This window comes from Arctopsyche grandis, chromosome 13, assembly GCF_051622035.1.
Source record: "Arctopsyche grandis isolate Sample6627 chromosome 13, ASM5162203v2, whole genome shotgun sequence".
Lineage (NCBI taxonomy): Eukaryota > Metazoa > Arthropoda > Insecta > Trichoptera > Hydropsychidae > Arctopsyche > Arctopsyche grandis.
Genome location: NC_135367.1, coordinates 22,580,088 through 22,606,884, shown reverse-complemented (window position 1 = coordinate 22,606,884; position 26,797 = coordinate 22,580,088). Strand labels below are relative to the sequence as shown.

Here is a 26,797-nt window from a genome sequence, read left to right as displayed (position 1 = left end):
TCTGTTTGCTTATCTATTGAGTTTCACTTGGAAGCCGCTGTTGATCGATATTTCCGCACGCTACGCCCCAAGTTATTTATCAAAAAGCTAGCCGATTCATTTCTTTAGACGAAGTTAATCATTTATACTGTAAGTTGGTTATTTTTTTCTTTTGAATTAAGTTTTCATTTAAATTAGTTTCGTCTTACTTTATTTTTAGTTTACTGTTCCACTACTTACGAGTTTTCATTATTGCCTTTAATATGGATATCGAAAATAACTTGTCGTCGAGATCAATAATAATTGCAATTGTTTAATTGAAAATGTGCTGAAAAGAAGATTTGCTTCTCTCCCATTTAATGAAAAGGAGATTATTGTTAAGAGCCCCAAACCCACACCAATATTAAATATTCAGTCTAAAACAAAAACATTTAAAAGGTATTTTAACACAGAAACATACGAAAAAATTTCATGGATTTGTGGATGTGCTCACTTAACGAAATTATTCTGTTGGCCATGTATTTTATTTTCTCAAGAAGTGAATGTCTGGAGTAAATTTGGATTTTCTGACCTAAACAATTTAAGTAAATCGCGCAAGAGACATGAATGTTCTCAAGCTCACATATGTTCTGCTGCTCAATTTAAAAAATTTGGAAAGGGACCTCGTATAGAAAATTTTTTAAGTGCTCAATTTAAAGCAAATATTGAAATGCACAACAAAGAAGTTACTGCAAATAGATACATTTTGTCGAAATTAATAAGCGCGATCTGTTTTTTAGCAAAACAAGAACAACCTTTACGAGGACATTTTGAACACCAGGAATCGTAAAATAGAGGGAATTATATTGAATTGCTGTATCTGTTGAGTGAATCAGACATAAAATTGAAAACTCATTTAGATAACTCTACGGTGTTTACTGGATTATCGAACCATATACAAAATGACTTGGTATCCGCAATATCAAAAGTCTTGCTAGATGAGATTAAAACTGAAATACGTGCATCAAAATTTGTTTCCATAATTGTGGACGAATCTACAGATATCAGTCGCAAAGCTCAGCTATCTACTATTTTTAGATATGTAGATGAAAACAATGAAATTCAGGAGAGATTAGTTGGATTTGTCGATGTTAGTCCCAATAGAACAGCTAATTCTCTTTTTCAGCACATACGTGAGACCTTGGAAGAATTTGGTTGTTTGGACAAATTAATTGCACAAACGTATGATGGAGCGGCTGTAATGTCCGGGGAGCATAATGGAGTGCAACGAAAAATTCGAGATATTTGTCCTAATTCTTTATTTGTCCATTGTTACGCTCAGAGATTGAATTTAGTTTTGTCGCAATCTGTTAAACATATATCCGGATGCAAACGTTTTTTCAGCCGTATGTTGTCATTTTCAACTTTTTTTTGTAAGTCTTCAAGAAGAATTTCCCTTCTCGATTGTCAAATAAAAAAACGATTTCCCACTGCTGCCCCTACACGATGGAACTACAATAGCAAAATTTTAAATATGGTATTAGAATATCAAACAGAATTAATGGAAATATTTAATCAAATAATTAATGATGAAGACGAATGGGATACTGATGCTGTCATAAATGCTGAAGTCCTTCATCGTTATTTAAAAGAGTTTGAATTCAATTTCAATTTGCATTTATTTTCTGCAATATTTAATTCGGCAGATTTTTTATTTGAAATTTTACAAAAAAAAACCTTTGACATATCGTATTGCGTAAGTGAAATTATAAAATTTGTAAAATATTTAGATAACAAAAAAGACGATTTTGATTCATTGTGGAACAAAGTAATAACTAAAAATTTTAATAGAAAAAGAAAATATGCTGAATGTGAAGAAGATGTGAAAACAACGTATAAACTTCACTATTCTGAAATTTTAGAAACTCTTTCAGTAAATACAACCAATCGATTTCGAGATATCGAAAATTTAAAATTTCTTTTAATTTTTTTTAACGTCAAAAAATTTAAAGAATATGAAAATAATTTTCCAGATATCCTATTTAAATCACTCCACCTAACTTATGGAAAATAATTTGATTTGATGAAATTAAAAAGCGAATTAATTTACATGTACTCAACGCAAGATTTTCATTTGAAATCTATAAATGACGTAAAGGAATTAATTGTGAAAGATGATCTAATAGAAGTTTTGGAACAAGTATTTAGTTTAATACAATTAATTTGTACGATACCTTCCACGAGCGCATCGGCTGAACGATCATTTTCGACTATGAAAAGAATTAAAACGTTCACCAGAAGTAGTCAAAGTGAAGAAAGACTCTCTGGTCTTACTAAAATTGCAATCGAAAAGAAAATAATGTCAAATTTAAAAAACAATAAAAAATTCTATGATGCGGTTATCGATGAATTTTGTAAAAAGGAACGAAGAATAAAATAAAATTTAAAAAAATAAATTGGTCGGTTTTTTTTTTCAAACAAGAGACAGCATCCCTTGTTTGAAAAGTCACCGCACGCCACTGATATATATATATATATATATATATATATATATCAATATATATATTGAGTGAATGTATATATTGAGTGAATGCGACAATATATATCAATATATATATTGAGTGAATGCGACAGTTGCGCTTCGATCAGATAAAACGTATTTTAAATTGACAAAATCGAGGTTTCGTATTTTACTATTTTCTCCTCCAAAACTGGACCAATTTTTAAAAAAATTTCATCATCGGTATAAGAAAGATACTTTCTGTGCATCTATCGGCGTACTTTTTTTTAAAATCGACCGTTAAATAAGCACGCTGGACTCGTTTCGTGGGTGTAAAAAAGAGGCGATTTTATAGATTTTTGGCGGCTCCTAGCTCATATAAAAAATAATTAATCAAAAAAATTAAACGATAGATGCACCTCAATGGTGGATATCCATAGTATATTAAAAAATAATTTCTCTAGTGCCATAATTGAGGAAGGGAGAAGTATAGTACGTTTGTATGGACAAGGCGCTGCTGTCCAGCCCTCTTAAGCTTCAAGTGTCTGGCTAATTTTTCAATAGTTTGACTTCCGGTTTATTAAATTTAATGATTTTTTTTTTATTTTCATCACATTGATACAAGGAATATACCTGAATTTTCTCAAATTGTGCTCACCAAATTTTATATACAACTTGGTATAACTTCTAGATATGAAATTTCAGTTCAATAAACTGAAAGGTTTCCGAGAAAAACTTCGATTCTCTAGAATAAAAGTAGTACTTCCGGTTTTTGTTGAAAATTTTTATTTTGTTTCGGATTTTAATATTAGAATAGCATGTAAACAGTTACATATGGTCTAAAGTCTATGATGTAATAATACGACGTACAAATCTGTTCGCAATGGAAAAAAATCAGTCCGATTCGGTTAGTGGCTTGGGAGATAATTGAATCCAAAAACTTAAAAGAAAAAGAGGATACCTATAAGAGAAAGTACCATTTCCGGCCAAGTTAAAAATTTGAAAAAAATTAATGTCGTATCGTTAAGAATTTCAGTAACCGATACTAAGTTTCAGTTCGATAAGACTAACTGAGGACTGGCGTAACGATCGAATTTTCGCATTATCAAAAAACTTAATCTATTGTTACTACGTACATATGTAGATAAAGTGAAAATTGCTAAAGTTTTGTTTATGTACACATACAATTAAAAATGACAGTCATTGATAATAAAAATAAATACATTCATATGCTTTTTGAAAACAAAGCCGATTTCTTATCTTTTGACGCTAGATATTTTTATGACATGTTTGTATCTATATATACATATGTACAACTTTAATCTATGTACATACAGAATAAAGTCCATAAAATTAAATTACGTTTTCATTTACTATAATTATATACGTATATACTAGTGGTTTCAGCACCGGGATTGCGGTACTGGGAATTTTCGATCTCGGGATCCTGGTGCTAGCACCGGGTAATCAAATGTATAAGAAAAAAAATAAAAAAAGTTCAATTGCATATTTTCAGATTTCAAAAACGTTCAATTGCATTTTGTAAACTCTCCCGATGTTTCACGCAAAAAATACTCGCATATTGACGTTCTTGTTTTAAGAGTTTCTTCAAATTTTCCATGTCTAGATTTCTGTAAGATTTAATAAACCACATCGTATAATGTAATTAAATAAAGTAAAAAATTGATTCGTTTTTTACAAATAGTTTGTATCATCTAGTAATTATTTAACGAAACAATAATATAATATAAAAACTGCAATTACATTGACTTTATGTAAAACAATATCACACCTATGAATTTAATTCTGTAATTAATTTTAATATAGTTTATAGTACTATATATCGAAAAACTGTACATATAAATATTATAATAAAATTAACTTATAATAATCTACTGATAATTTTACAATTAATAGAAACAACAGAGTCTTAGCACAACACATACACACCGTGTAAGGAGATCTGAAAACTTGAAAATCCACAGTGCGACTGAGAATCACTGTTCAATCCTAGCCAGCAGCATAGCTCGGACGTTAAGCTTCTGCTTACCGTCAAGAAGGTGCCGGGTTCTATTCCTGAATGAAAATGAATTTTTCAGAGTATGCTGTTGGTCAGACCTGGATTTGTGACTCCAGAGTTTCCACTAGTTTCCTATCAGAGTTTGCCAATTTTCTCTGATTTCATTGTTGAAACGGTTCCCGGAAAAAAAAATTGGCTAAAAATCCTTCCTACCTACTATGTCACCACTATTTGAAAAATTTGATTGATGTACAATAAAAAATTATGTACAATTCATAGATGTCTCGTTAATTTGCGAGTTTTTTCAGTGTCTCGCAATTCAACGACTTATAATAAAAATGCTGTATTTGTATTTGTAATTGGCCAGGAAGGCGCATTGGGATTTACCTGTAAGGCCTTCCTGGTATATATGTAAAAAAAAAATAAAAATAAAAAAAAATAAAATAGCACAATCTGAATGTGCAGCACCTATCTGAATGTGCAATCCTGAATAGTATCATAAAAATGAAAATTTCAGTATACGCTTCAAATAGCATTGCAGTTGATCACAAAATCTGCGACACAATTCAGGCCGTTCATACCATTTCGTGGAAACGGCGAGCCGAAGTCGAAACGATCACAGCAAAAAAATGGACTATGACTGTCATTGTTCATTATATAATGTTGTTTTATTTTTTTTCCTTATTATTTTTGTACAAATAATATTTTAAAGAAATTTAAGCAAATAACGTAATCCCGGTATTCATACATTTTAATAAGGGGAGGTACCATTTTCGGTCAGCTTATAAATTTGAAAAAAAATTACGTAGTATCGATAAAAATTTCAGTAACCGATACTAAGTTTCGGTTTGAACGAACGTTGTTCGAAAAAACCCCAAAATACACAAACAGACACTTTTTTTGTAGATCATGAAAACGTGATCTGTGATCGATTCTGCGTTCGAATCAGTCAAAATCTCGAATTTCGCATTATCACAATACTTCATTTATTGTTACTACGTACACAGATAAAGTAAACACATTAATATCATCGATTTGCCTCATAAAATCTAATCTGGAAGAATTGGGTGATTATAATAGCTGCCGATTTCAAAGATAACTTTTCAAAATTACCTTGGTTACTTTAATCAAAACAAATCAGTATGAGCAAAAAGTTACTACGATTAAAAATTTGTTTGAAGGTCGTATCACTATAAACGTGTTTGCCATTGTAAAAAATTTTTAGTGATCATCAACAACGCGAATTGTAATGACGTGCTCTGATGTGACATCGTATCATTTATAAATTTTGCAATCTAAAATCAGACGTTGAAATGTCGCTCTCGGCTAACATTTTTATAGACTTGGTAATTTTCGCCACATTTGCATTTACCATTCTATATTTATACGCTCAATACCGATATGGATACTGGAAAAGGAAGGGAGTTTTCTCTCCGAAAGCTTCATTTCCTGGAGGACACATTGGAAAAGTGATAACGGGAAAAGAACATATAGGCGTTCTTCTTGGAAGCATATACCAAGAAACGAAACAGCATCCCTTTGTCGGATTATATATGCTATTTTCAAAAACTCTGATGATCAACGACTTGGATCTAATCAAGGCTATACTGGTGAAGGACTTCCAACACTTTCCCGACCACGGATTGGGGGTAAGCGAAAGCGATCCGCTCTCAAATCATCTCATCAATATGGAAGGCGAAGTATGGAAAGCCATCAGAATGAAGTTGACGCCAACTTTCACATCTAATAAAATGAAGTATATGTTTAATACGATCCTGAAGTGTTCTGATGTGTTGGAAGATTACATTGAAGAACAGGTGAAGCACGGAAATGATGTGGATTTCAGAGAAAATCTTGCCAGATATGGAACTGACGTGATCGGCTCCTGTGCTTTCGGCATAGAAACTAACAGCTTCAAATATCCAGATGCAGAATTCAGAAAAATGGGAAAAAAGTGTTTCGAAATCGACTTTTTCAAATCATTTAGGGATATGATGTCAATCTATGCGCCCTGGATTATAAAAAACTTCAAAATTAGGCTAATTAATAAAGACATTGAAGACTTCTTCGTGAAGACTATTACTGAGACTGTTAAATATCGCGAAGAAAATAATATAACCAGAAACGACTTTTTGCAACTATTAATCGACATGAAAAAGAAGGACGAATTGAGCGGTAAGTTAACTATTGCTATTTTTTGCCAACCTTAGTCATTATATACTGAGTGCGAACTTTTTGAACGATTTGAAGGTCATTTGTTGTGTTAATCAATTACACACAATTGATACAAACTTGTATGGCATATATGTTTTTTACTTTATCTATGTACGTAGTAACAATAGATGAAGTTTTGTGATCATGGCAAAATTCGAACTCGAGATTTTGAATGATTCGAACTCAAAATCGATTACTGATCACGTTTTCATGGTCTAGAAAAAATGTGTGTGTGTCTGTGTGTCTGTGTATTTTGGGGATTTTTTGAACACCGTCAGCCCTATAGAACTGAAACTTAGTATCGGTTACTGAAATTCTTATCGACATGACGTACATATGTAAGTATCCTCTTTTTTTAAAGTTTTTGAATTCAATTATCTCCCAAGCCGCTAGTTGATTCTCACTGAATTTTTTTTAGATGTAATATAATTAACAAAATTTTATAACCAAGTATTTTTTGTTCCAGATGTTTCCTTATTTTGCAAACACCCGTATTACTTACACCCTTTATTATCGCGATTTTATGTTTATAAAACATTCTAGTTTTTATTAATGCTATAATACTTGCATTTCTTTCTTTAAAAATAATTGCTTTTTCGACTAATCTAATAAAAAATCGATTTAAGACAAAATAAAGCAAAGTATTTTTTTAAATAAATGAAAGTATTTTAACGAAATAATAAATAATCTTCGCAGAAACGCTCGTATATGCTTTACGTAATTCAGGAGCAAACTCATTTCTATCATTTCACTTTTATTTTTGAAGACATTTTGAAGGATAATGTTGTATTATTTTTTGTTGGTGAATATAGTAGAAAATAAGGATGAGCTTACAAAAAAAACTAGCCCAAAAGATCTTATTGTGAATTATTTATAACCGTTACAAATGGGCACGAACGGGGTTCAATCGGGGTGGCGTAATAATCTGTCCTGGGACTGTACATACATATGTACATATATATTTCTACGTCGAAGATGTCAAATCAAATTTTTTTAATTTTTCATTCTAGGAAACGGTCACTGTATGAGCTTAGTCGAAATAACAGCGCAAGTGTTCCTGTTTTTCGTAGCCGGTTTTGAAACATCTTCAGCCACATCCAGCTATGCTATGTACGAACTTGCCAAAAATAAACATGTCCAGGATAAATTGAGAGAAGAAATTGACAGAGTAACTGAAAAACACAATGGAAAAATCACTTACGAATGTATCTTAGAAATGGAATACCTTACGCAAGTCATAGAAGGTACATAGAAAATATAATATATAGTAGTTTACAACTAAATATTACAATATATAAAAAAAATACTTATCAACAGTTTATATATATTATACTTTCAAATGAATCAATTTGAGTTTTTCATTACAGAATCACTTCGAATGTATCCACCCGTACCTTTCCTCTTCAGATTGTGTGCCAAGGATTACAAAATTCCAGATTCCAACGTGACAATTGAAAAGGGTACCCAAATTTTGCTACCTACTTTCGGAATCCACCGAGACCCTGATATACACGAAGATCCTGAAGAATTCAGACCGGAAAGATTTTCGCCTGAAAACAAAGCAAGCATGCACCAATTTGCGAGTATACCGTTCGGCGAAGGACCCAGGATATGCATAGGTAATTGAAATTAGACATAAACTGATATAGCGTTTAAAAATCAATTTTTCATATTTTATATGTATTTTAGGTAATCGTTTCGGTATGATGCAATCTCGCTTGGGTATTGTCAAAACTTTGTCCAAATTTGAAGTGTCCTTGCCCAAAGTATCGACAGAAACACTCAAATTTGAACCCAAAAGTTTCTTCCTGACTCCAACTCAAAACGACTTTCTTAAAGTGACTCGCAGGAGACCAAAATAATCGACATCAATATTTTATAAGAAATTTGTAATATTATCTAATATATAATTTCGAAAGAGGCTTTGTATATATGTATCGTATGTATGTAAGGTTTAAAGGTTTGTTGGGAGCATCGAAAACAAATCAAAGTTTCAATGACTACGACATCGATATTGTTGAATATAATATTTTTTCGATTGAAATAATTTTAGTTAAAAAACAAATGAATGTTTACTGTTATTTTGTTTTGCCATGTTTAAGCTGTTTATATTATAAATACCGAGCGAAGCCGGGTAAAACCACTAGTATTTAATATAAAACAATTACACAATTAATTAGATTATATGTATTAAGTATGTAACGGTAAAACATGTATAATACAATATATTTACTAGTTTCAACAGTTATATGGATTTTTTTATAAAAAATTATATGTACCATGGTACGATAAAAAATTACGTACAAATTATCAAGAACAATAAAGAACCACTACGACAATTCGCTGTTTTTTTCACTTCGATCTTGGAAACTCCTTTTGGTAGAAATAAAACTTTTGGTAGAAAACTGTTTCAACAATTAAATTGGATGAGTTGGCAAACTTTAATAAGAAATGATTGACCTGAGGTCACGTATATCCAAAGTCTGGTCAGCAACACCCGGTCAAAGATCAAACCCGTGACCCTTCAGTTGTGAACATTATGAAAATAATATTTATTTATAGTTAGTTTTGGACCATTGTGGCATTACAGGAAGAATAGCCTACATTTGATAAAGAAAAATCAAAAATAAAATACATAAAATAAAAAGCAACAATGCAAAGGCAGAAAAACATGATAAATGAAAAATAAAAATATTTATATTACACCTAACCACCGAGCTAAGTTGCTAGTTGAAAATATGTATCATCCAAAATAATGTAGATGTATTTATTTTGTTTTATTTTATTTTTTAACATACATATACCAGGAAGGCCTAACAGGTAAACCCCAATGCGCCTTCCTGGACAATTAACTACAAACAATGCAGCATTTTTTATAACATAAATCACCGTATTTCGAGAGGCTGAAGAGCACGAAATTAACAATTAATTAATTAAATCACAGAGACATCTATGGATTTTAGACTTGTACATAAATTTTTACATATAGTATATAAATCAAATTCAGATATTTGTGACTTAGCTGGTAGGATGGTTTTTGCTAATTTGATGGAGGATCCGTTTCATCAATGAAGTCAGATAAATTGGCAAACTCTGATGGAAAACGATCGACTTGGAGTCACAAATATCCAAATCTTACCAGCAGTATTAAAGATTAGCACGGTATCGAACCCGGGAACCTCTCGGCGCTAAACATGAACGCAACCACCGAGTCATACTGCTGGCTATATGTACATATAGTACGGGTGCTACTTTAGTATGCGATCTACATTAGCATGCGATCTACATTAGCATGCGATCTACCTTTTATTTGTATCGTAGCAATGACCTGTTTATTATAATTTTTGTTTTTTCCTGCCGCCCCATAATGTTGGCGAAGCATTTATGTATATTAAAAAATCGTCAGCAGCGAAAAAATACCGATCCTAACAAACTAATCTTAAATGAATAGGGCGAACCCTAACTTAACCTAACCTAACCTGACCCTTAAATAACCAACTGTTGGCTGCTGAGATATGTTTTTTTTTTTAGTTTTATTTCATCAATATTTTCACAAAAAACATCTTAGCAGCCAACACCTATTTATTTAAGGGTCAGATTATATTATGTTAAGTTAGGGTTGGCCCTATTCATTTTAGATTAGTTATTACTTTATTAGGGTCGGTATTATTCATTCTCACTGTCACATGCGAGAACTGATACCGTCAGGACCGGATATTAAAGTAAATACGTGAAGGTAGATCGCATACTAAAGTAGATATGTGAAAGTAGCCCGCATACTAAAGTGGCACCTACATATGTATATATATCAAATCCAAACCAATTTGACATGAAAAGCCTGGATACAAAAAGACAAACGTTATCAGAAATCTTCTTTATCACTAAATCTTATTCATCAATTGCATGAATATTATTTGCATGTACTAATTTTATGAAACTACTGTAGTTCTTCATAATTGCATCCACTTATATGTCCTCGTTTACGTTTATTTACTTATTGATAGCGTTATAATAGCTATGATAAAATTAAAATTGAGAAGTGGTTTATTATTATTAATATACTGTGTGGATACTAAATTTTTCAGTGATTGTCGAAAGCCCAACTACGAAAACACATATGTTTTCATTTTAAACATTAAATTCATAGTCGTCGATCAAGATTCAAAATGATATTTTTTGTAAACATATGGATAGACATTGCAATATTCATCACTTTAGGCTTTATTGTGTTTTATTTGTTCGGGCAACATTACTACTATGGTTACTGGAAAAGGAAGGGAGTGTTTTCTCCGAAATCTATATTTCCCGTAGGGCATATGGGAAGAGTGATATCGGGACGTGAACAATTAGGCGTAAATTTCGCAAACCTGTATTTCGAAACAAAACAGCATCCCTTTGTAGGACTGTATCTATTCCACTCGAAAGCTCTGTTGATCAATGATTTAGATCTGATCAAGACAGTGTTGGTAAAGGATTTCCAGTACTTTCCAGATCACGGAATAACCACATGCGAATGCGATCCTCTGTTGAATCATCTCATAAACATGGAAGGTGACGTTTGGAAGAAAGCCAGGATGAAGTTATCGCCGACTTTCACGTCTAGTAAAATGAAGTACATGTTCGACACCATGCTGAAGTGTTCTGATATGTTGGAGGAGTATATTGAAGAACAGGTGAAGCTTGGAAACCCTGTTGATTTCAGGGAAACATTCGCCAAATATGGAACTGACGTGATCGGATCCTGCGCTTTCGGTATCGAAACCAACAGTTTCAAATATCCCGATGCCGAATTTAGACTAATGGGAAAGAAATCGTTCGATATCGACATAGTCAAATCTTTAAAGGATATGTTTGCGCTTTTTTCCCCAAATGATAACGAAAACATTCAATATCAAACTACTCAATCAGACTGTTGAAGACTTCTTTATTAAGACTATAAAAGAAACTGTGAAATATCGCGAAGATAACAACATAACGAGAAATGACTTTTTGCAACTTTTAATCGACATGAAAAAGGAGGACGAATTAAGTGGTAAGTTTTTATTTATTGATGATTAAGTCAAAGAGTTTCTTTGTTTTCTTTAACACGTTTCAGATATCATAACGAATTCATTGGCGTGTAATCATTGGCGTAACTAGAAAATTTCGGCCCGCATGCAAATAGTATTTTTTAATACTATTATATTTTTTAATACTATTATATTTGCAAATATTATTATATTTGGGCCCCCCTTTAGTAGTTTTTTTTATTAAAATTAAATTGATAATTAGATTCGTAACTTATTCCTCGCCTTCAAATTCTGCAATTAAGACTAGCTTCTTCATGTTCAATCGATAATATTGCTAATTCACTGAGCTTGAGTAACACTCATCAAAAAATTTTTTTTCAATGTTTGAAAAAAACACTAGTAAATAACGGTATCAAATATTTCATTTAAAATAAAATAACTATCCAAATGTCTCAAACGATATCAAATTCGAAACGAGTCTCTGGCGTTTCTGAAAGAAAACTGAAGACTGAAGTCAAATATTTTATTAAACATTATTGTTTTTTTTTACAACATCGTTTTATAGATAACTAGTGTTGTGCCAGTTGAAATTTCAACGGGTGGTTTCGGAAAAAAATTGATACATGATTTAAAATAAAGTTACAATACGTATAGTAATAATTAATCAGAATGGGAACTAAAACAGAAATCGGGAATCGGACCTGAAACAGAGATTGGTATCCGGAACTGAAAATGGTGTCCTGTGCCGAAATCACGATGCACTTTTTGGTCATCAGAAAAAGTGACGGTGCACCAGAATTAAACGGTCAAAGAAATATACATACGGGCATAATTTTTATTACAAATTACATAAAAAATTACAAATTACATAAAAAATGATTAAAGGAAAGATATATACATATGTACATATACGGAAAAACTGTAACTTAAATTACCCTTAACAAAATGGAATTTATTTCACGTAAAAAGCAATTAATGTTAATTGACTTTGTTTCAATTCGTAATTTTTTCTCGATTTTTCGGAAATATGAATTTTTAGGGTACGATCTGTCCACGAGGAGACCGATTCTTCTTCTTCTGGGTACGAAAATACATAACTCAATGTATTAATACACAACTGCATTAGTGATAGCAAATGGATTTTTACCTATATATTTAGGGAAGGAAAATAATGTGCACTCTTTTCCTCCAATAAAGTTAAATAATTCCCTCGGCAATGTTTTCGTTACGTGGAGGAAACATATCTATGTACATATGTTCATACTTTATTTTTCTCTATTATTCGCGGTGCACTGGTGCACCAGTTAAGAACCACTGATCTTTATACTTGGATTTAATTGAATTGAACTGCCCTTTTTAAAAGAACTCAGTAACTACCCGATCTGTAGAAATTGTAGGAATCTGTAGAAAGTGGGTTTTAAGTATTATGCCTAATCTAATGTTACTAATCAATGACAGATGACTTTACTTCTTAATATTTCAGGAAGCGGTCAAAGTTTGAGCTTGTTGGAAATAACAGCACATGTGTTCCTATTCTTCATTGCTGCTTTTGAAACGGCATCTACGGCAGCAAGTTATGCCATTTACGAATTGGCGAAGAATAAAAAATTACAGGATAAGTTGAAAGAAGAACTCAACCGAGTTACAGAGAAACACCTTAGCTTACCCAAGTCATAGAAGGTTAGAATTATCCTTGAAATTGGGACAATTGCAAGCAAATGGATCAAGTTGAATCTTTCGTTTCAGAATCGCTCCGAAAGTATCAGCCTTTAACCTTCCTCTTTAGAATATGTGTTAAGGATTATAAGATCCCAGATTCAGACGTAGTCATAGAAAAGGGTACCAGAATTATAATGCCGACTTTTGGAATCCAACGAGACCCTAAAATACATCAAGATCCTGAAGAATTCAAGCCAGAAAGATTTTCGCCTGAAAACAAAGCGAACATGAACTCGTTCGCAAGCTTACCTTTCGGCGAAGGACCAAGGATATGTATTGGTAAACAAAATGTTGAATTAATTTTCACAACCAAAAAACAACTCAATTAAATAAATCATACCTATACTTTAATTTCAGGTCTTCGTTTTGGTATGATGCAGTTTCGTCTCGGAATGATCAGAATTTTATCCAAATATGAAGTCTCCTTGCTCAAACAACCAAACGAGCCGCTGAAGTATGATCCCAAATCATTATTACTTAAGCCAATACAAAATGACTTACTCAAAGTGACTCGCCGATGATTAAAATGTCGGAGTCGCATTTTTTTAACAACTCCACAGCCCTGATCTAAATAAACGTTATACCAAATATAATTATATTATTATAATATTATATGTACAATAAAACATTTTTATACTGGATTTTATTTGAGTTGGAATTATTGATGTACATATGAATGTTAATAAAATATTTTTTATACGTTTATTAATAAATTACTTTAATAAGAAATTTCAAACGCAAATTTAGTTGTGAATTCGGACCAATCGGAACCGGAACCGAATTCGGACCTTCGGACAACTATTATTTTAGCGAATGTTCCTGATTTATATTTTGTTTAGAAAATCATCGACAAAGGGAGAGGTAAGACTTAATGATATTTAAATAGCACACGACACCTTTTCTGATCTCAAAAATGCATGTGATCTCAAAAAGTTTCACTGTCACTGAATTAGATAATACATATCTAAATAAGATTGTTTTTTTTAATACATGGTATTAAAAGTCCAATAAAACAAATCTAATATATAATTTCGAAAGAGACTTTGCATGTAACATTGGTTGGTTGGTTGGGTGGGAACAACATTTTTATTTTTGTTTTCAACGATTTTTTTTTTCGATTCATAGGCGCCGATTCGATTTGTTTTCGATTCAAAGGATTCAAAGTCGAGCCGCAAGGGGCGAAGCCTCCGGGGGCAAAGACCTAGGGGGCAAAGCCCTATCCGATTTCTCTTCGGATTCTGGTATAGATATAATTTCGAAAGAGTTTGTTTATTCGTGAGAGTCAATTAATAAAAAAAACAAATGAGTATTCAAATAAATTTATATAATACTAGCTGAACCCCGGCATGCGTTGCAATGCCATAATAACGAATGCATTTCCCGTTCCCGTTCCCATTTGTCAGAAAAACGCAGGTAGCGATTTGAAAAAACACATTTGAAATTATTGCATTGCAATGACACTCATTCCCGTTTTTTTTTTCAGAATAATCTTCCCGGACATGCACACAACAAATCCTGAAAGTTTCATCGTAATCGGTTCAGTGGTTTAGCAGCCTATTCGAGACACACACAGACATTCATTTTTATATATACATATATAGATAACTCGCTCAATATCGCGTATGACAAATATCAGTCTCCGTCACGGGCCCGAATTTGAAACGCCCGAAAACGCAAATATCGGAAGGCAAAGATCGAAAATCGAAAGATCTTAAGTCAAAAGATCAAAAAAAAGGATGCATGGTAAACGGTGCGGGTTTGGTGCATCCGCTCTAAAATCGCCAGATAAACAGAACGGCAGCTTTAAACGTAATTCTCGTTTTCTCGAATGATAGATTGCACATCAGATGACGAGTAACCTTTCGATGTGTACAGATGCAATTATTAAAATTGAGTTGGATCTTTCTGGCGATTTTAATAAGGCAAGATTCGGAACTTATCGAATCTTGCCTTATTAAACTCGCCTGAAAGATCCAACTCAATTTTAATAATTACCATTTTAATAATTGCATCTGTGCACATCGAATGGTTACCCGTCATCTGATGTGCAATCTATCATTCGAGAAGATGATAATTGCAATTAAAGCAGCCGTCCGTTAATCTGTCGTTCAATTTGTCTGGCGATTTTAGAGCGGATGCACCGCATCCAAACGGTGCATACTCACGTACATACTCACTTAATTTGCGCGAGCAGAATACAACAGGAACAAGAGGAACAGGCTTTTCCTCCCGTATTAATGTGCGTGCGCAGAACCAGTTTTCTCGTGACCAGTTTTAGGGTGTGACCAGTTTTCTCGTGACCGGTTTTATTGTGACGGGTGATCACGTGTGACCAATCTAGAGCGACTAGCTGTCTTGTGACCGGTTCACATTTGACTAGTAATCACCGAACCAATTTTAGTATTGCAATTCGTACGTATAACATGCAAGGGTCTACGTGACGAGACAGAATGTTAAATGACAGAAAACGCAAATATCGAAAGGCAAAGATCGAAAATCGAAAGATCTTAAGTCGAAAGATCAAAAAAAATGGTGCATGGTAAACGGTACATACTCACTTAATTTGCGCGAGAAGGATACAACAGGAACAAGAGGAACAGGCTTTTGCTCCCGTATTAATGTGCGCGCGCAGAATGCGGGAGGTATATGTAATATGTATAACAGACAAGGGTCTACGTGACGAGACAGAATGTTAAATGACAGAAAACGCAAATATCGAAAGGCAAAGATCGAAAATCGAAAGATCTTAAGTCGAAAGATCAAAAAAAAAAAGGTGCATGGTAAACGGTACATACTCACTTAATTTGCGCGAGCAGGACACAACAGGAACAAGAGGAACATGCTTTTCCTCCCGTATTCTGGGCGCGCACATTAATATGGTAGGAAAAGCCTGTTCCTCTTGTTCCTGTTGTATCCTGCTCGCGCAAATTAAGTGAGTATGTACCGTTTACCATGCACCATTTTTTTTGATCTTTCGACTTAAGATCTTTCGATTTTCGATCTTTGCCTTCCGATATTTGCGCTTTCTGTCATTTAACATTCTGTCTCGTCACGGCGACCGAACAGACAAGTATCAAACAAAAAAATCTTAGCTAGGTTAGGTTAGGTGAGATTTTATCGAACACCCGCCGAATTTAAAGCAAACCCCACCTATCGAAAGCCTACGAGCGACCCTCGAACCCGTTCCAAACTTACAAAGAACACTTCCACTGCGCACACGCAAAAGGTTGACGACCGCTCATCTGTCATTCGCCGAACATATGTTGGCTTGTCACGCCGACACGAGCTTTTCTCTGGCGACGCCAAACTACACTTAAAACCCCATCAAACCTTGACAAAACGGCCGGTTTCCGGTTTCCGGTCCGTCCGGAATCCGGCCCGCGCCCAGCCGACCCCCCTCCACCCGGTCTAGCAAATTTTTTCAATTTTTTCCGCGAAAACTCCTACCGATTTGACAGGTGGGAGGCGACGTGGAGCAAACCAGCCTTGAGGACACACACGATGACCTGAGCATCCAAACATGATGCATTTCGGTCTACAGGAGCTCACCGTCAACGAGATCAACTCAAAGTTCGCCGAGTACATGTCCTGCCAGGAGAACGCTGAACGGGCGGCCAACTACATATACGACTCAATAGTCGAAGACCTCACCATGGGACTCCTCTTCGAGTTCCATCACGGACTCAAAACCGGCCTCACCGACTTGCTAGAAGGTGAGCCGGAACGGGAAGAACCACTCCTCATAGTCAACACTCCCGACTGCGACGTCTTCGGTCTGTCGGCAACTAAAAAGACTCCCGACTGCAACTGCTCCTGTCCCAATTGCGAACGTCCCGTTTCCGCTACTAGATTTGCACCGCATTTGGAAAAGTGCATGGGTATGTGTATCACCGTTCAACTTTTGCATTCAGCCTACGTTGTATTATATAATGGTTTTTATTCTTTTTATGTTTCCTTTAAGGTATGGGACGTAATAGTTCTCGTATAGCTTCTCGTCGCATTGCCAGCAACAGCAAGGAGCCGACTCTCTATGCGGGCATAATGAGCGATGATGATGACGATGCCGATTGGGTAGGCGGTGAGCGCAAAAAGAAGAAGATCAGAAGCAATGGTGTAAAAAAACAGGCCAAGTTGAATAAGTTAGTACTAAAAATCTATTTTTATTGTTGTACAATTGTTATGCTTTCTCACATCAAATATGCCTGATGAATGCATATTTGATATAAGTACATTTTCTGAAATAGAAACTGCTTTTAATTTACATTTAGCGAGCAGTATAGCTCGTTTAGCACCGAGAGATTACTGGGCTCGATCCTGTGCTAATCTTTAATACTGCTTGTATATTTGTGACTACAAGTCGATCGTTTCTTATTAGAATTTGCTAATTTATCTGATTTTCATTGTTGAAACGTTTCGTCAAATTGGAAAAAAGCTTCCTACCCACAGTCACAAATATCTGAATTTGATTTATGTACAATATGTAAAAATCCATAGACGTCTCAATGGATTAATTCATTAATTCATTGTTAGTTTCGTGTTCTTCAGTCTCTCGAAATACGGTGATTTATGTAATAAAAATGCTGTAATTAATTGTCTAGAAAGGCGCATTGGGGTCTACCTGTCAGGCTTTCCTGGTATATATCTATGCAAAAAATAAATAAAATATATCAATGAACATTGCATGTTGCTTAGATTACTAACATCTCAATATTGCACGGTAAACTTGAGCAATAAAAACCAGTATAAATAATCTTTTGTGTGAATCGAATGATAAATTGGGATTTATCTATACATTCATATCATCTATTTATTGATGGACTTGAGAAAAGCCTGTGAAAAGATTGTACTACCCCTTCCTAATGCGTATTCCTTGAACAATGATCATGCGGTCTACCTTTGAATCACAGTCGACTATTTTTTTTTTTTATTTGTATTGTAGCAACGAAATGATTATTACAATTCTTGTTTTTTCCTGCTGCCCCATAATGTTGTCGAAGCATTTCTATCATAATATCGTCAGTAGATATATATCAAATCTTAAATGAATAGGGCCAACCTTAACTTAACCTAACCTATCCTGACCCTTAGATAAATAGGTGTTGGCTGCTAAGATATGTTTTTTTTTTTGTGAAAATATTGATGAAATAAAATTTAAAAAAAAAAGATATCTTAGCAGCCAACACCTATTTATTTAAGGGTCGGGATAGGTTAGGTTAAGTTAAGGTTGGCCCTATTCATTTAAGATTAGGTTGTTAGGGTCGGCATTACTCAGTCAGTGTCACACGCGAGAACTGAGACAGTGAGACCGCATATTAAAGTAAAAACGTGAAGGTATGTAGATCGCACACTAAAGTAGATATGTGAAGGTAGACCGCATATTAAAGTAGCACTGATCATGCTTTCAGATGTTACTATTATAAAATGTTGGCATTGTAAACACCGTTGGTGTTTTAAAATATTTAAAAAAATATGTCTTCACTTTGCACTCACATTAGCAGTATATCTAAAAGTCCATGTAATCGAGTTATAACCTCAAACATATGTATCTGATCATTCTAGCGGGAGTTCAAAGGTGACGGCAACAAACGGTGGCAGTTCAGATGGTGCAAGTTCCTCACAGGATACCGGCGGAGCGACTTTTGAAACAATGACCCCTAACGAAAGGAAGAATCTACTACTTCAAGTCTGCGGCGTCGTGTCCGAACATACAAAGAAAATCTGCACAAGGTATGCTTTCTTCACAACTTTGTATAAATTAACCCGGTCGCAGGTGGGTTTATGGTTGTGCGTGAATTCAGGTCGGTTCGTTGTCCACAACATACGGAGGAGCAGAGAAAAGCCCTTCGCAACAGCGTCTTGGAGCCAGTGGTGAATATAGAGCACAATTCAGGCGATGGATCCACTCCGTTGACACCGAATGACGTCGGATCTCCGCCAGACTCGAGCCCGTCATCCAGCTGTTCATCGTCTAGTCGAAAACGAGATAAACACCGCTCGAAGAGCTCCAAAGGAAGACGCGACAAGACGAACCACTCACCGGGACGAGATTAATGGACGCTCGTTCTCAAATCACTTAGTGAAAATGTTACTAAAATTTTAAATTTGTATAGAACAAATTATTAAGTAATATATTATAATATTATTTTTATGATATACGTATTACATACATACTCGCTTTTTTATAATATTGTACTATATCAATTTTTTTTTTATTTATTTGATTATTATTTTTTGTTACTGAATTTTTATTTTTGATTCATTATAATATTCCATTGTGTTCCGTTTTAAATATAAAGAAAAATCCTTTATTCGTAATATGTATGTATTAGATGTGTGTATATTTTCTCTTTTTTATTTCATCGATATATGTATGTATATGTATTATATTTTTATGAGAACAATGTGTGTCTAGCAAATTTATTGCTTGTTATAAACGTTTGACTTTTATCTCGAGCAAACTAAAAATTCATGTGTAAAATATAATATCTCATATATGTATGTATGTATCTACAAAAAAAAAATGTTTAAAAGCTTCTATTTCACTTAATATCAATAGTATGTTAAGCCATTAAATTAAAGTTGTTACTATGGAATGAAAAACTAGTGACTATTATATGCGTGAGGGATAAACTTGTTATGTTTTGTGTTATTTAATCTCAATTTTATATTTTTGGCCTAAATTTTTAAATAATTTCTCGAATGTGTGTGTGTGTGTGTGAATGACGATAAATCTTTGTTGAAATTGACGAATCTTATTGTAAAATATCATAGTTCGTATTTTAGTTTTCCTACTCTCAGCTGTTTAAGTTGTGTATGTTTATGTCTAATTTAAGATGCCGGCGTTCATTTGAGATTTTTTGAAACGGTTGTGTGTTATCCCTAAATTAAGACTGAGGAGCTATCAGGGAAAGGTGAGCTTCATGTAATTGCTAAAATATAAAAAAAAGACTTATTAAAAACAAAGAAAAATGAATTGCAAGCACTTTTGAGAACACATGTGTGCCAAAAACTGTGCTGAAGCTTGAATATGTATTTTTGTATGAAAATAAACAAATCGACATTAAATTTTCGTTTTTTATTATTTACTTTTAACCCTTTGAATGCTGACCAACGACGATCGGCGTATTGCCAACAAGTCCATGGACCTGAAAAACGCTGATAGGCGTTGTATTTTGAGCATGTACAAAGTAAACAAGAATACTACCCGCTAAGCCTTTGCATGTAACATTGAAAAAAAATACATTGAGCATGGGTCGTGTGATCCGTGTCATTCATTCGTCAACGTGTATAAAGTCTCGTTTACACTGGAATTTCTGAATTTAGAACGATAGCAGAATTACCCAATAGAAACCCCTAACTGCTGAATATTTTAGATTGTAGCTTGGCATTTAGATTGTGAGCATGACATTTTAACAACAATGAAGAAGATGGAACTAGTTTTGAAAAAATACATTCATTAATAGACTTCTTTTGTTTATTTTATATTGTTGCAAGATATATTAGAGAGTCTAAACCAGCGAGATGTAATGAGAATAGAGGGGCCCATACGAATTAATAATTGTTGTCAATTTTACGCGGTACGTCTCTATAAATAGGCTACATCGCACGGAATACAATCGGATCAATTTACTTATAAAAATGTATCCCATGTTGTTTATTGTGTGTTTTTGAATGTATTGTGCAATTTTTACCGATGCTTGCCCATCTTGCGAGTAATATAAACAAACAGAGAAGTTTTTATCGGACATACGTCGAGCACCAAGCGTCATATACGACCGATGCTAAAATTATTTAGATCTGTCTGTGGACAGAATGTCACTTGACAACAATATAACACCTAAAGCCACTTCTATTACTATTACATTTTTCTGGTCTAAACAAGGTTTATTTGGATTGCGTTTATTTATTTATTTGGATTTATATTGAATCTAATGTTTGTTTGGGTTAACTACAATTTTAAACCTGCTTTCTATTAGATGTCTAAATCAGTCTAGTTGGAAATATTTAGCGTGGTGGGCTTTCAACAGAAAAGACGTCTGCACTCAAAGGGTTAACTTTTGTCAAAAAAATGTTACCTTAACACGTTCAATAGTGCTATAGCAGACTATAATTTTACGGTTCCACTTCATTGGGCACCCCAACACTAAAATTCCTATAAAATTCTAAAGATTTAGTGAATTACTCATTATATAGTGATTTAATGCCATCACGCGTAATTGGGTGTCGATACGCGTGACAGTGCCGCCACATGGGCAAATGTGTGAAATCATGCGCCGGGCTGAATGTGTTAAAATGGCCACCACATTTGAAGACATCTCTAGGTTATGATATTCAAAATGGCAGCCCATAAATCTTTTCTGATGTATGCATAGGTGAGTAAAAATCATATTTTAGTATAAAGCGATATTTATTCGACCAAGTGTGTTATAAAAGATTTTATGCAAGCATAATTTAGTGTACATTTATTTAAGTTAATCAATTTAATTGAAAATAATGGCTCCCGGAAAGATGCACAAAATTGCACTGAATAGAAGCGCAGTTTCGAGAAGTCATAATTTTCAAAGGCGCTCAAAAACAACTTACGCAATAGAATTCCACAAAAAAAAGTTAGCATCTTTGGATAACATTCAAATACCCTTTGACGCTTTTTTGTGGAATTCTATTGCGTTAGTTCTCCTTGAGCATCTTTGAAAGTTTGGATGTCTCGAAAGTGCAACTATCTCGAGTGCATTTTTCCAGTCACCGAAAATAATATATGTTTATACATATACATATATATATCCAATTGATTTATAGTTGTCAGTATATTTTTTTTATTTTTTATTTTTTATTTTTATTTTACATATATACCAGGAAGGCCTTACAGGAAAATCCCAATGCGCCTTCCTGGCCAATTACAAATACAAATGCAGCATTTTTTTATTATAAGTCGTTGAATTGCGAGACACTGAAAAAACTCGCAAATTAACGAGACATCTATGAATTGTACATAAATTTTTATTGTACATTCATCAAATTTCAAATAGTGGTGACATAGTAGGTAGGAAGGATTTTTAGCCAATTTTTTTTCCGGGAACCGTTTCAACAATGAAATCAGAGAAAATTGGCAAACTCTGATAGGAAACGATCAACCTGGAGTCACAAATCCAGGTCTGACCAACAGCATACTCTGAAAAATTCATTTTCATTCAGGGATAGAACCCGGCACCTTCATGACGGTAAGCAGAAGCTTAACGTCCGAGCTATGCTGCTGGCTAATGTAATGTATACAAAAAAAAGAAAAGGCCAGTATTTTTTAGATGTATCACTTTTGGCCAAGATTTAACAATTTATAATACATACACATACATATTAACAATTTTAAAAAACCCAAATAAAAAACAACATTATACGCATTGTATAATCGTCGGTATTGTACAGCACAACAATTTGAGCAAACATTTTAATAACTGGCACATTAATACTAACATTTCAAACAGGTACACATTTACATATTAGAATAAATGCAAATTTATACATTTAACAATTAAATTATCTTATTATAATAGTATTAGGCATTTTAAGCATCAATATCAAGGTTTTCAGCTCTTGGGAAAATTTTGAAGTTTAGTGAGTTAAATCCAATGTGCGTTTTGATTATTGTTTTGCTGGAATTAAAAATAAACACATTTACGTCCACGTTCTTATATTTAAAGCGATCGAACGTTTCATTATAATAACATACGTCGTTCGACATGTCTATACACACTCAAAGCCATGCTTGTCATGCAGGAATGACGTGATTTTTGTGATACATTAAGGCACATTTATTGTTAGTTTCAACGTAAAGTAACATAGATCCAACATTATATGATACGATACAGCTTTTGTCAAAGAAATTCAAGCCGTTTACTAGTTTTATATCAAAAATAAAGAAACTTGAAGTGGCAGCCATGACGGGTGATGTCAATGTCAACAATCAATATATGAATATATTATAATCTGGTAGATCTATGTAAGGATTACAATAATTATTGTACAATACAAATGAATACATATTATGTAATGTTTTTTATGTCTGTTAATAAATTCAAATACATCTTTGGTATGTAAAAGTCATATAAAGTAGACATGTACATATGTACATGTTTCTAAACGTTCATGTTTATCATTAAATTTGAACCTTGTAAATATATTGTTATCAATATTTGTATTCTGAAGTATTTGTACTTAATATTGTACGTTAAGTATGTATGTATATACGTCATTGGCACAATGTTTTAATTTTTTCAATGTAAAATCTGACTGTAAATGCAACTCATAATGAAAAGTGTGACTTTATTATATTTAAAAATTTTCATATAAAAAATAAAACAACCGAAACAAATGAAAATTCGTGCTGTAGAAAAAATTCGTATAAAAAATAATATAATACTATTTCAGTCTTTTGAAAACTACAACAATTTATAACACATGTTAATAAAAAACTTAATCTCAATTAGTTACATCGAAATAAAATTAACAGTCATGCATATTTTCCAAATAATGATTTGAAATGTAAACAACCTAAATAAAAGCATTTAAAAATAGTCGGGGATGATGAAGACGTGAATCTAATTTCTACGTATGAACGATGTGTGATCGTCTGCGCTCAATGACGAATCGGAATTGCAGGCATTGTTTTGTTCTGTCAAATCGACATCGAAAGGCGTGAAACTGACAATCCTCGTTACCTTCGCATCCTTAGGTGCGACTATATCATGATTAGAAGCTTCGATCAAGCGCGAAGAGTTCGCTTGCGGCAGCACATTAAAACCATCTTCGAAAGCGGGATCGAAATCTTCAAAGGCGGCAGGATCCTCGTTATCGTTCAGCTAAAAACAAACACTATTATTCATTGAAAAATCAACAGACAACAGATGTAGAAATGCATAAAAATAAAGAACAAAAGTAACAAAATAACATCTGAACCCAATTATAGATTTTTACAAATTGCATAAAATGTTACACAGAGACAAACAAATGAAAAAGAATAGAATAAAAACTAAATAGAACAGAGCATAACTAAACATAAAGTGATATAATATTGGATGAAGATTATATAATAGAAATAGAAATGGATCAATCAATCAAGACTCTCCTGATGGCAGTCCTTAATTGATGCAAGGAAATAACGAATAGATCAAAATCATTCAGCTCCCCGTTAAACATACGACAAACACGCTGTATATAGGAATATTTTAGGGAATTGGTTTTGAAAGGATTGAGTGAAAAGAGTACAACGTCTCTAGAATACCTGACTGGTATCCTGAAGCCAACCTTACTCAGTAAATCGGGACAGTCGAGGAAACCATTTAGGAGCTTAAAAAGGAATATAACATCAGTGAGTCGTCGCCTGACAGAAAGATTGTTAAAGGATATGAGTTTTAAAATATCAGGAACAGTAGCATGGGCGTAGATAGGAAAACAGTAGTGTAAGGATTAGATAAATTTAGTAATTAATAAAATGTTACATTAAAACGGTGGTCAATTGATTGTCCCATATACCTTTTTGGGTTCGATGTAAGCCCGAGCCATGACTGATTGTGAATCGAGGACTTCTCTCGATGTGGACGGTGTGTAATAAGAAATGCTAGGTTCGGTGGTTTTGAGGCTGGACTCGACTCTAACCTTGTTCGCTTCTGATTCGCTCTCCTTCTGAAAAACATGTGTTGTACTTAATAGTAATAAAAAACACATTGTGAATGTATGACTGTATGTATGTATGTCCAAGATGATTACATCGAGTAATTGTACGGAGACTTTGATGAGTTGAAAATCGGCGATAAAGACGCATCTCAAAACAAGCACAACGAATCCCAGAGCCCAACTGGACGTATAAAGCCAACTGCTTATTATTGTGACAAGAACGAAACTGTCGATTTTATTGACTTCGTATTGATACTTGGGACTGAAAACAATACGAAAAACAGAGTCGGTTGAAAAGTGGCATAGCTATTGAGCAGAAATAATGTACATCTTAACACTTAGTAAAGCTTCAACATCTACATATTGTAGTCAATATGATTTAGTGTTTATTAAATGGAACCAAAACTGACTCTTGAATGCCAGCAACATTCTTGAATTGTTCTTGAAATTCCAGAAGTCCATCAGTCAAATGATGAGTGACTATTATACATAGAATGCTATACACAAGTGTAAAAACGGCTGATGGTAGGACGATCCTCCACGGGCGAGTCAGTCTACGAAAAATATCAATAATACAAAAAATAACTAATCATTCAATTAAAATGTATAACAAATTTGAAAAATACCCCGAATAAGATTTTCCACCCTTAGGACACATCAAGAAAAACGTCATCCAAACGATTCCGAAAATAGCCGATAGAATGGGATTATAGAGCGCATTGTAGCACACAGTCATATCAACCCACTGAGATTTAATGAAATCTATAGGCAGATCTATAAATAAAATAATACATATGAATATAGTGAATATTTGAATACTCGAGTCAAAATTGAAATAATGTATACCTGTTGGATGATATGTCCCATTAATAAGTTCCATCATAGTATCTGGCGCCTCTCGTGCAGATGTGTTCTGAAGCACAATTATTTTTGGAAATAAAACGCAATTCACATCGAATGCTGCAATAAGTATATGGAATAGAACAGTGCAGCAGATGCTAAAAATCAATGCTATGAACAACAGAGATAAATGAAGACCTGAAAGGACAATACAACAATTGAATTCACGTCCAATCCAACAAGTTTTCGTACGAATATGTAAGGTTTTGTAATATACATACCTTTCCAGATGCCACTGACAGCTTCTGAGCTTCGCTCATCAAGTCTATAGTAACTGTAGAGCTCCATGATTATTTACAATTAATTCAAATTCCCCTAAAAAATAATAAATATGATGAAATCATACAATGTTTTAAATCTTAATTCAATTCACCATAGGTAATTTTTGAGGTTATACAAAATTACCTTGATTTGTTTTTAGACAGGGATTGCATTATATTGTCATTTTAAATTGAGCAATCAGTTTCAGCGTGTGAGCAATGTTAAATTCAATATAAAAATATATCGTGTTGAGATGATGTTAAATCAAAATACTTTTCAGTGATATTTATTGATTCACAATAGTGAAGTGTATCTATGATATCATTTCTAATTATACGTAGCGGCGTCTTGTATCAGTTTGAGACACGATCGGGTAAACACTTTCTGAAATGTTTCGTAGTTGACATAACGATAACAAAATGATAGTTTACGATAAGCCGAAATAAATAAAATCAAAGAAAAAAAGAAACTGAATTGTGAAGTTTGGTGCGATTTGACGTTTACAAAGAGCAATATTGCCACACGTCACAAACAAAAATTATTTGCACT

General features: G+C 33.5%; 3 protein-coding genes and 1 pseudogene across 4 annotated transcripts; 3 read left to right on the top strand and 1 right to left on the bottom strand.

Annotated features, from left to right (window-relative positions):
* The first annotated feature begins 5,622 nt into the window (after positions 1-5,622).
* LOC143920988 (cytochrome P450 6a2-like) lies at positions 5,623-9,035 on the top strand. Its single transcript, XM_077444061.1, has 4 exons — positions 5,623-6,653; positions 7,703-7,936; positions 8,060-8,311; positions 8,382-9,035. Exons 1-4 carry the CDS (start codon positions 5,792-5,794, stop codon positions 8,552-8,554), a joined length of 1,521 nt encoding a protein of 506 aa, XP_077300187.1. The 5' UTR covers positions 5,623-5,791; the 3' UTR covers positions 8,555-9,035.
* A 1,823-nt stretch (positions 9,036-10,858) lies between these two features.
* On the top strand, positions 10,859-13,941 carry LOC143921648 (putative cytochrome P450 6a14; annotated as a pseudogene).
* Positions 13,942-16,515: 2,574 nt separating this feature from the next.
* Positions 16,516-20,482, top strand: Sgf11 (SAGA associated factor 11kDa). Its single transcript, XM_077444109.1, has 4 exons — positions 16,516-17,298; positions 17,382-17,559; positions 18,980-19,147; positions 19,219-20,482. The coding sequence occupies exons 1-4, from the start codon at positions 16,941-16,943 to the stop codon at positions 19,469-19,471; spliced, it is 957 nt and encodes a 318-aa protein (XP_077300235.1). The 5' UTR covers positions 16,516-16,940; the 3' UTR covers positions 19,472-20,482.
* A 2,234-nt stretch (positions 20,483-22,716) lies between these two features.
* On the bottom strand, positions 22,717-26,797 carry LOC143921006 (uncharacterized). Of its 2 annotated transcripts, XM_077444087.1 has the most exons (9): positions 26,393-26,777; positions 26,209-26,302; positions 25,934-26,125; positions 25,714-25,861; positions 25,498-25,641; positions 25,181-25,349; positions 24,947-25,096; positions 24,133-24,273; positions 22,717-23,067 (listed from the first exon to the last, which is right to left on the bottom strand). In XM_077444087.1, exons 2-9 carry the CDS (start codon positions 26,273-26,275, stop codon positions 23,035-23,037), a joined length of 1,044 nt encoding a protein of 347 aa, XP_077300213.1. In that variant the 5' UTR covers positions 26,276-26,302; positions 26,393-26,777; the 3' UTR covers positions 22,717-23,034. The 2 variants fall into 2 exon arrangements, with proteins under 2 accessions (XP_077300213.1, XP_077300212.1); XM_077444086.1 differs by having other exon boundaries at positions 22,942-24,273; positions 26,393-26,797.

Excerpts from the sequence above, each read along its gene's own strand:
- Sgf11 (XM_077444109.1), top strand. The coding sequence starts at position 16,941 with ATGATGCATTTCGGTCTACAGGAGCTCACCGTCAACGAGATCAACTCA. Across the intron at positions 17,560-18,979 it reads AAACAGGCCAAGTTGAATAA|CGGGAGTTCAAAGGTGACGG; the intron begins GTTAGTACTAAA and ends TGATCATTCTAG. Across the intron at positions 19,148-19,218 it reads ACAAAGAAAATCTGCACAAG|GTCGGTTCGTTGTCCACAAC; the intron begins GTATGCTTTCTT and ends GCGTGAATTCAG.
- LOC143920988 (XM_077444061.1), top strand. The coding sequence starts at position 5,792 with ATGTCGCTCTCGGCTAACATTTTTATAGACTTGGTAATTTTCGCCACA. Across the intron at positions 6,654-7,702 it reads AAAGAAGGACGAATTGAGCG|GAAACGGTCACTGTATGAGC; the intron begins GTAAGTTAACTA and ends TTTTCATTCTAG. Across the intron at positions 7,937-8,059 it reads CCTTACGCAAGTCATAGAAG|AATCACTTCGAATGTATCCA; the intron begins GTACATAGAAAA and ends TTTTCATTACAG.
- LOC143921006 (XM_077444086.1), bottom strand. The coding sequence starts at position 26,275 with ATGGAGCTCTACAGTTACTATAGACTTGATGAGCGAAGCTCAGAAGCT. Across the intron at positions 25,350-25,497 it reads AATGTTGCTGGCATTCAAGA|TCCCAAGTATCAATACGAAG; the intron begins GTCAGTTTTGGT and ends TATTGTTTTCAG. Across the intron at positions 25,097-25,180 it reads TCTCCGTACAATTACTCGAT|AAGGAGAGCGAATCAGAAGC; the intron begins GTAATCATCTTG and ends CATGTTTTTCAG.